This window comes from Numida meleagris, chromosome 1 (assembly GCF_002078875.1).
Source record: "Numida meleagris isolate 19003 breed g44 Domestic line chromosome 1, NumMel1.0, whole genome shotgun sequence".
Taxonomy (NCBI): domain Eukaryota; kingdom Metazoa; phylum Chordata; class Aves; order Galliformes; family Numididae; genus Numida; species Numida meleagris.
In genome coordinates, this window is record NC_034409.1 from 37981452 (window position 1) to 37991872 (window position 10421).

At 43.5% G+C, this 10421-nt stretch overlaps 1 protein-coding gene across 1 annotated transcript in view; it reads right to left on the reverse strand.

The window, feature by feature from the left end:
- LOC110392710 overlaps positions 1-3228 on the reverse strand; it is a 4666-nt gene extending 1438 nt beyond the window's left edge. Inside the window, exons 1-6 of the mRNA XM_021385013.1 lie at positions 1654-3228; positions 1227-1318; positions 1033-1134; positions 655-779; positions 330-492; positions 3-232 (exon numbers count right to left, since the gene is read on the reverse strand). Of these exons, the coding sequence (XP_021240688.1) occupies positions 3-232; positions 330-492; positions 655-779; positions 1033-1134; positions 1227-1318; positions 1654-1705 (764 nt within the window). The 5' untranslated portion in view covers positions 1706-3228. The remainder of the gene's footprint in view (positions 1-2; positions 233-329; positions 493-654; positions 780-1032; positions 1135-1226; positions 1319-1653) is intronic.

The following is a 10421-nucleotide window of genomic DNA, read 5'->3' on the forward strand; positions in this document are numbered from 1 at the left end:
GCTTCTCCGTGAAGCTGAGGCACATGCTCCTGAGACAGCAAAGGGCCAGGCCTGCCGAGACAGTCTCTGGGCAGGCCCAGCACTTTAGCCTTAATGTGTGCAGAGCTGGGCAGACGGACACCAACCTGGCTGGGATTTGGATCCCCATGCTGAACATTTCCATGAGGAACTGAAATTTGTCTCTGCAGCTGGGGCATTGGAAGCATAGAAAGCCAGCATTCATGGCGTGTTGCTGCAGGAGAAGCACAAGCAGTGTGAGCGTGAGCGTGAGCGGGGCCTGGTGCTGCTGAGCACCAAGCATGCCTGCAGGGTGAGGGGAGGGCTCCTACCTGGATGCAGCCCCGGTGGAACCAGGCATGTGTGCACGCTGGGCACACCAGGGTGTAGTAGGACAATCTGTCCCCCACGGTCTCCATGCAGATGAGGCAGTTGGTGTCTTCTGCTGGAGCTTCCTCAATTGCCTGTTGAGGGCGGTGCTCCCAGCAGAAGGACCTGGGGGAAGATGGAAGGGATGGGCACGGTGAGAAGTGCTGCAAGGAGGGCAGCAGAGCAGGAAGGAGCCGCAGGCCCTGCCTCTGGCTCTGGCTCTGGCAGGCTGCTGGCAGGTGTTGCTGCAGGTTCCTCCCTGGCTTGGCTGCTGCTCACAGCCCTTACCTGAACTGCCCATAGAACTGGGTGACGCATTCCCCATCTGCAGCGCAGGGCAGATGGAAGCTTCGTTCACAGCCGCTCTCTGCGCATGTGATGGCGGCTCCCCTCTCCCCGCAAACACAGCATTGCTGGAAAGAGCAGAACAGCCCCATCAGCGGCAGGCTCAGGGCCTTCAGGACTGGCCCCACAGCTCTGGGCAGGGCACAGAATGCGGGCACTGCGGGGTCAAGCTCTTCTGAGCCGCCTGTTGGACAAGGCTCATCTGCTATGGCAGGCCTTTGTCCTGGAGGTGGTTGGAAGGGCTGTGATTGCTTTGGGTGCACACTGGGCTGGTGTGAACCTCTCCTGGCACAAGTGTGCCTGCTCCGTTCAGGTCCTCACCTTCTGGTTTGCCTGCTTGGCCTTGCTTCCGATGGCAGCAAGGGGGAGGCCCACATTTCCTTCCGGTGTGGGTCTGTCTTCAAAATCGATGTGGGCAAACATCTGTAGGAGAGAAAAGGGCAGGATCTCATGAGGACAGTGAGGAAGGGAGCATCCCCCGCAGGAATCTGGAAGGAGCCCATGGGGGAACTCACCAAGCAGAACTCATGGACGCGAATCCCACTCTGGTCAAATGTGCGCCCGCAGATGGCTGGGTCAGCATCTGCCCGGCCGCACAGAACGCATGCTGGAGGGGAGAGAGCAAATGTGAGCAGCGGTGAGCACCGTGTGGGGCCAGGTGTCCCTGAGGGCTGTCCCCAGGGTCGTGCTCAGGGCCTGCCGTGCTGGCTGAGGGCCAGGGCTGATGGTGGTGGTGGAGGAAAAGTTCCCATGGCAGGCCGTACTGTGCTAGAGGGCTGCCGCAGCCCAAGCTGGGCCCCCTTGCCAAGGAGCAGAGGGGTCCTGCCTTGCAGCAGTTGGGGAGTCTCTGCCTGTCCCTTTCTTCCCTTTCATCTGTAGGCAGACCCCCAGCACTCCTCTGCCTGTTGGTGGGAGCTGTGCACAGGGATACGTGGCTCTCACCTGGCTCCTCCGAGCCGGAGGCCTTCCGCTTCCTTTCGGACATGATGTGCATCAACGGCGAGCACTGCGAGAGTCCCTGCTCTCTCTGCGCCTCACCAGGCTGCACTGACTGAGCCTGAGCCCGGCAGCCTTTGCTCTGCTCCAAGCCTCACGGGTCACAATGGCCGCTCCCTGCCAGCCACTGTGACATCACGGTCACCGCCTCACAGGGATTGTGGGCGCGGACCCTCAAGCGAGAGGGTGGCAGCCCTTACGGGCAGCACGGGGTGAAGTCCTGGTGCTGCCATGCAGCAGAGAGGAAGGACAGGCTCCCTCCACGTGCTGTCAGTGCTCCTCGTGGCAGATGCTGCAGTGCGGCTGTCCGTTGGCCAGAGTTGCAGCCCTGGTACCACGCTAGCATTTCTGGTCTGAGTCTAGTGTAGGTTTCTGGAGGGTCTAGTAAAGATTGCAAGTTAAGAGCATATTTGGCCTCTAGTGCGTGCTACTTCTGTGTTGTGGGCAGTAGGGAAAATGTTAATGATGTGCATCATGCCTTGTTTACAAAGTAAATGTTCTCCAAATGTAAAGACACCTATAGTGAATCAGATACGTTGTACTTAGTTGAAGTAACAGAAATAAAACCCCCCACACTCAATGTTCTTGAAGTGTGAGGTGCCCAAGCACATTCATTCTAGGGTGACTTGAGCTTTCGTGAGTGCAGTTGAGCTCAGCTTTAAGCTCTCTTCCTTTGGTGCCTTTTTCACTGCAGTGACGTTTTGGCTCTTTTTATTCACTCTCCTGAGACAAAACCCACCTGCTCCCATTTCATTCCTCTCTATTCCTTAATTTTTAAAAGACGGTTTTATTTTTTTCTTTAAGCTGATTGTGTGAGTGTTCAAATAGTTTTACTAGGCAGCGGTAGGGAAGTTCCATTGAAGTTGAGGGATTCCAAGGCTTTGAGAAGAAATGAAGTAAGGCCCTGAAGTTCACTCAGCAGTGATGAGTAGAGCCAGAGAGGAAATGCAGGCTGGCATCATGCCTTGTGGAATGATTGGCCTTTGTATTTGGATTTGTCCAGCTCAGAAGACACATTTCTCTGCATGCATCAAAGCTTCAACTGTTATGCAGTCATTGGTGGGAAGCTGGCCTACTCATGCCACAGTTCCCTTCAAGTCTACATGTAAATTCCATCAGGAAAACTGTGTTGGGTGAGATGAGAATCCAGCCTGGCAGAGGATCCACAATCATCACAAAAGACACAGGTGTTAGTAGAGAGTACACTGGCAGAGCATACTGAGCTCTGGTTTTTGCTCTGTAAGACTGTTTGCCCTGTAAATTGTAGGTGAAAGGAGAGGTTTACGGGGACATGAAGAAGACAGTCTGATAAGTATTGCTGGGGCTACTAGCAGGCAGCTTGTTTTTTTTTACAACATTTCCATATTTCTTTATTTTTAAACATTTTCTAAGTTTGTTCCTGTGGAAATGACAGTCTCCTTCACACGGATCCCAATTCTCTGTACCCAAAGCATTCCCTGAAATAAAAATGCTGCTCTGAGTCTGAACTTGTCAAAATCCATTCAAGTCTACTGAGGACAATGAAAAGGCTGAGGTTCTCAATGCCTTTTTTACGTCTGTCTTTAAAAGCCAGACCAGTTGTCCTCAGAGCACTCTACTCTCTGACGTGGAAGTCTCGGATGGGGAGCGAAATAAACCCCCCATGATTCAGGAGGAAACGATCGGTGACCTACTACTCCACCTGGACAGCCACAAGTGCACGGGGCCGGACGAGATCCACCCAAGAGTACTGAGGGAGCTGGCGGAGGAGATAGCCAAGCCACTTTCTGTCACCTGTTGGCATTCCTGGTCAACTGGAGAGGTCCCAGAAGACTGGAGACTTGCCAGTGTGACTCCCATCTACAAGAAGGGTTGTAAGGAGGATCCAGGGAACTGCAGACCTATCAGCCTGACCTCAGTGCCAGGGAAGGTTATGGAGCAGATTGTCCTGAGGGAGATCATGCAGCATTTGCAGGACAACCGGGGGATCAGACCCAGCCAGCATGGGTTTGTGAAGGGCCTGATCTCCTTCTATGATCGAGTGACCCGTCTGGTGGATGAGGGAAAGGCTGTTGATGTGGTCTACCTAGACTTCAGCAAAGCCTTCGACACTGTCTCCCACAGTATTCTCGTGGAGAAACTGGCAGCCCGTGGCTTGTCTTTGCTGGGTAAGGAGCTGGCTGGAGGGCCGGGCCCAGAGAGTGGTGGTGAATGGAGTTAAATCCAGCTGGCGACCGGTCACGAATGGTGTTCCCCAGGAGTGGGTGCTGGGGCCTGTCCTCTTCAATATCTTTATTGATGACCTGGATGAGGGCATTGAGAGCACCCTCAGTAAGTTTGCAGGCGACACCAAGCTGGCAGGAAGTGTCGATCTGCCTGGGGGTAGAAAGGCCATCACAGGGATCTGGACAGGCTGGATAGCTGGGCTGAGACCAGTGAGATGAAGTTACAGAAAACCAAGTGCCGGGTCCTGCACTTTGGCCAAAACAACCCCAGGCGATGCTACAGGACTGGGGCAGAGTGGCTGGAAGACTGTGTGGAAGAAATGGACCTGGTGGTGTTGATCAGTGCTCAGCTAACATAAGCCAGCAGCATACCCAGGTGGCCAAGAAGGCCAAGAGCATCCTGGCTTGTATCAGAAATAGCATTGCCAGTAGGAGCAAGGAAGTGATCATCCCTCTGTACTCAGCTCTGTTGAGGCTGCAGCTCAAGGACTGCATTCAGTTCTGGGCCCCTTACTACAAGAAAGACATTGAGGCCCTGGAGAATGTCCAGAAGGGCAACAAATCTGGTGAGGGGTCTGGTGCACAAGTCTTGTGGGGAGCAGCTGAGGGAACTTGGACTGTTTAGTCTGGAAAAGAGGCTCAGGGGAGATCTTATTGCTCTCTACAGCTACCTGAAAGGAGGTTGTGGTGAGCTGGGAGTCAGCTTCTTTCATGCAAAACTAGTGATAGGAAAAGAGGGAATGGCCTCAAGTTGCACCAGGGGAGATTCAGGTTGGACGTTAGGAAAAATTTCCTCTCTGAACGAGTGATTAGGCACTGGAGCAGGCTGTCCAGGGAGGTGGTTGAGTCACCGTTCCTGGAGATGTTCAAGAAATATGTAGGTGTTGTACTAAGGGACATGGTTTAGTGGGGAAATATTGGTGATAGGCGGACATTTGGACTGGATGATCTTGGAGGTCTTTTCCAACCTTGATGATTCTATGATTCTATAATGCACTCAAAGTTATGCAATGTTTTGGGTTTTTTTCTTTGCCATTTCTCTTTGAGCTGCAAAAAAGGTTACATATTATATGCTCAAAGTGAATTGTAGGCCAAAAGCCATCATGTTTCTCTGTTCTACTTTATGAACCAAACTCACCTGAAAGTTACATTTTTCGACTCTTTGAAGTACATTTTTTTCTGATCATTTATTTTATACTTAAAATGTATTATATTTAAAAGATAGTGATTTTGTATCTTTGTAATTTGAAACATACACAGTATTGCTAAATTTAACAGCTTGAAGACCATCGTATGATAAGGAGAAAAATATCACTCTCTGTTTCCAGACAGTGGGATTTTTCCATTGTGAAGTTATTATTTTTAAGTTTTTCCTACACAAAGGCAGTGTTTCTAATAATAAACATGACTTTTAGGTTTGCTAAGATTAGAAACACTATGGATGAGTGTTTATTTTCCTTCAAGCCATGAAAGTCAAGAAACCATGAATATGTTTTACATTTGCTGTCATTGTAATTGTTAATATGCTATAGTCACTCCCAAGTAAATACTAAAGTTGTAACAGTACCTTGATACAGATATAAAAATCCCATTACAGGCTAAACATAACTTATATGCAAAGACAATGATTTTCTGTTAATGTTATTCACATTTTGTATAATCATTCATATAAAATTACTACCAAAGGAGAGAAATAATAGTAAAACATAAAAAGTTTGTAAGATAATAAAACTGTGTTTGTTACACAAGCTTCCTAATATTTTTCTGCTTTTACATTCACTATTCACTGCACTCCAGTATGAAGGTTGCTAGCTTGTGGCGGTGGCCATCAGTGTCCCTATTTTTTTGCCAGGAGTGGCATGTAGATGCTTTCTTCTTAATTCCTGAGTCCTTGGTGCTACTTTTATATGGCAGTTAACACAATCTATGCTTTTCTTTTTCTTCATTGTTTTAGAACTCCACACACACCCGTATTTAAGAAAGATGTAGCGTTTGACATATGTTAGATGTCTGGATCTGGTTGTTACCCCTGAAACCATCTCCCAGGTCTGCTTCTCTTTAGCAATCAGTAATGGACCATTGATGAGATATATGTACCCTTTTGTTCTCCAATGTTACTTTGTGCCCCCTCTGTTAACAACCCATACCTCTCTGCTCCTTTAACCAGCATTCAGTATATCTACATCTGAGGCCTCGGCTACCAACCCAGAGCTGTATTCCACACCACGTCACTATGCCGGCATAATAGATATTTCAATCCACGTGGTTCAATAACTTCTATGTTGGTACAATTAATTTTATGTTAAGATTTATGGTTAATCCACATAACTGCACAAAAAGGAGTAAAAATAAAACAAATTAGAAATAGTCCCCTAGTAATTAGAAAATTGCCTTTTTAACTAAAGCAAATCTCAAGGCAAGTCAAGACAAGTTCAGAAAAAGTAAGACTGACAAGTAAGCCTCCATGGTGAACACCTGCAAGATTAGTACAAAGTCTGTGGCTGTTACTTGCAAATTAGATGCTGTTTGCACCAGTCTGCCAGTGCAGAAGTCTGAAAGGAATAGAAAACCCTGCGCATAGTGGGATGAAAGATATATGCTAAGTACTCAAAAGGCTTTAGAAAGCTATTTGACATTTCTGTAAAGACTTTATGGAAGATTACTGATTTATGAATCTTACATAATGTTGCATGCCAAAACAAAAGAACACTTTTTGTAGGACTCTGTAATGTTAGAAGAATATATACTAAGACCTGGGGCTGTGCATCACCCCCTGAGCAGGCTGAGTGTCAAGTCTCTATCCACAGTGCTAGTTAGGAGGTCAGAGGATACAAACTTTTCTGGCTGCGCATCCTCATAGCTTCAGAGCGAACTAGGTCTCCAGGGCTTGCTACAAGGAGTTTTCCGATTCATGCCACTCATATTTTATTTTTGCTAATACTTTAGGTTAAAGTTCACTAGGACATTTTGTGAATGTCAGTAACCTTATTTTTTACATTATCTTTCATACTATGCCCTTGTGTCCCAAGTCAGAGCAATGATTGTTCAGGCAATTTTTTGTAATGTTGTCATTTCCGTATTTATTCTTTTTATTTCCTTGTGATTTTTTTTTTTAAAGAAACAAGATTCCTTACAAATTGAAACTCTACATTTTCAATCTCAACCAAATCCAAAGAAGACAAAGGCTCACCAGCTGCTTCTGTCAATGACGACAGTCAGACTGTTCTTAGGAAAAGACACAAAAATGTAAAAAAGAAAAACTAAAACTTTGATATGTGAGAGAAGAGTCAATAGCTATTGCTAATCCTTACCTATTTCCTAATATTTTCTGCATCACATAGAAAATCTTTTGTCTGGAAGTGATTTGTATGCGCTCTGTACATAGAAGAAATCCATGCCAGATTCAAATACTTGCCCATTACTTGACTACCACAAATTGAACAATTTTTCATGCTTTTATAGAACTGGAAGAGACTGCTTGTGTGTGGAGTACAATATTTTATCTGAAAAAAAATAGATCAAAATTTCAAACAAAATCAAATGAAATTGGCAAGATCTACTTGTTTAGTTCTGCAAGAAATTCAGAGAGCAGATAATTTTCTTCTGCTATCTAATTCTTTCTGTAAATTCACAGGCTTTATTTTCCTCTTGTCTTTTTCATTCTTCAGAGAATAGGCAGGAGTGATATGCTTCCCTTCCTTTTTCTGGGTGCTTCCACTAGATAGCAAATGTTCATTCCACATAATCCACATTTATAACATCTAAAGAACTCTTTCCCAGAAGACAAGAAAAAAGTAATTTTCCCATCTGCAACAATGCATTTGGGAGAGGATCTACTGAAGTCATTACACTTTTACAGCTGAGCACTCTCAACCTTCAAATTACACTGAGCTTCCTCAGTGTCAAGACACTCAGAATTTACAACATAACTTGATATAAGTTAAGCTTTATTATGTTTTGGAAATCCATGGTGATAGTGGAGCTGATTGCTTATTTTACAAAACTGCTATTTTGAAGTTGTCTCAAATATTTATTTCCTTCTGGTTTCTAATATTAGTATTTTGGAAGTGTGATTTAGGATGCCACTGGAGAAGCAGAAAAATATTTAAATTAGACAGTGCAAAAAGCATATCAGGACCATCTGCAGTCAATTCTTGCCTGTTCATTCAACACTATGGCTTATGCATTAGGACTGGATGCCCTTGTTTGAGCCCTCCAAAAGATGTTACTCACTGTCTTACTTATTTGGAACCTAATTAATCATAATTGTCTTGGTTATTGCATGAGTTTTATTTTTATTTTCTATTTTCCTTTTTTTTCTGTTAATTTACAAAAACAACAAACCCTTTCAAAAATCTGGTGCTTCATTGCCTCTAGGAGCAATCCACAGGCACAGTAAAATTCTTTTTCTCATATCCAACTGGTTATTTCATTTTGCTTAGAGAAAGACTTTTTGCAACCATTCATCATTTTCTTCTTTGTGTAATACTCATTTTTATTGTCTCACTGTCATTGGAAGTTTTTAGGTTATGTGTGTTCAAGGCTGGCCCTCTTTATCTCCAAAGATATGTAGGGCCAATTTTCCACTTGATTTAAGTGTGTAACTACTGTTCTACTGATGGAATTTCTAAGCATATATATTATTAGCCCCTTACTTTTGTCTGTCTGCTAATATTCTTTAAGTGCAAGAAGTTCAATTTCTTACTATCACCAAACTATTCTTCGTCATTCTTCATTTGCAGATTCCATTTGCCTGCTCATCACTCTTCACACAACATCATATCCAATTTGTTCCAACACTGCTCTTAACAAGAAAAGTGAAGCTAGAGTTATTTAAGTTGATACAACAAAAGGTTTTGCTGAAGGCCAACTGCTTCATGAACAAATCCTTTTGTAGTTTTAAAAAAATCAACATCTTATATCAAGCTTCTTGAATTGTCGTATTAGGGACTTGTCAGCCTACATTTTTGTATAAGCAACTTTGAAAATCTCCTTCTGTCATGGTGTTCTAAAGATAGATGCATTAGCAATAAAACCTTATTTGATTAAATAATTAAGTCCTTGTCAGCCATAATTAAATACTAGCTCTTAACAGAACTCTAATTATTTCTGCTTAGATTTCTCAGGTCACATAAATGGCTCTTAACTTCTAAAAAGTGCACAACTATTAATCTAATTTAGATTTGTGTTTTGTTTACTCTGTTTGTTCTAACCTGATTCTTCATAGTCGCTGGAGCTGAGGACAATAAATGTCAAGCGTCCCATTTCTGTGCCATTTGGGGGCCCTCCTCCCCTCTCATGAAAATCTCATAGGAATATCATACTTTCATTTCAAATAAGTTTGCTTTTGGACTATGTCTTTTTGTGTCAGACATAAATGTAAATCTGAAAAAAGAAACAACCTCACACTAATATTTCATTTACCATTGAAAGAGGTATTATTTTTCACACTGACTATCACTTAGGAGTATAAACTCTGAAGAAACTGAGGACTATCTCAAAAATGAAACCAACATGCTGCTACAACTTAGTCCAGGAATAACTTAGCTCCAAAGTGGTGCCAAAAGTAGTCACTGACAACGAAGAGAAAATTTGACTATCAAGAAATAATGACATTTATTTAATTAAGATTTTACAGCCTGTGTGATCTGTCTTACAACCTGCAAGGTAAATCTGTTCTATTTATTCCACTTTCATGCCCAACTCGAGTTTTCCAATAAAAAAAGACTGTCACAAGATAGAAGGTGTTTCTATGTTTATTTGGACTGACTTCATGTCTCAAAGGAGGACTTAAGGGACCTGTAAGACCATACAAGACCAAAATAAGGTAATGTTAGTCATGTGATTGCATGACCTTTTATTTTAAAAAATGTCACAGTAATGGCTTACTTCATCAGATTTCTTCTGCTCATCCTATACACAAAAACAAATGAATGTAAATGTTGAAATGAAAAGATTATATGCAAGCTGCACTGTTTGTTTCTGTACAGCTTTGGACTGATAAGCTATTTCAAGAAGCAATTTCAATCAGTCTTAGAAGAGGTCAAATGGGATAAAGTGAACAGTTTCATGGATTTTACAAATGATAAAAAGAAACACATAGAGGCTAGCATTTCCATCTGATCACATTTTATCAGCTTGAACAGCAAGGAGATTTTGGATGTAAAGGGACCTTGACTGATGATAAAGGTGACTGACCAATTCAGACTTTGAAAACAGGACTCATTTTTTTCAAGCATAAGTCTTTCAGTGCAACCACTAAAACAAATGCTCCAACAAATTGCTGTTATAATACATCTTTGGGGAAAAAAAACACCAATATTTCTTGAGATTCTCAATGTCATAACAAATATTGGTTCATCTTTCAGTGCAACCATAGATGAAATATATAATAGGGAAGCAGACACAGGCAGAATCATGTAGTTAAAGCACAGGTAATGATGCGTGGGTAGAGGTCCCTGTTCCTTCAACTATGAAACCTCAGGTTTTTTTAACTGAGAGAGTTAAAAT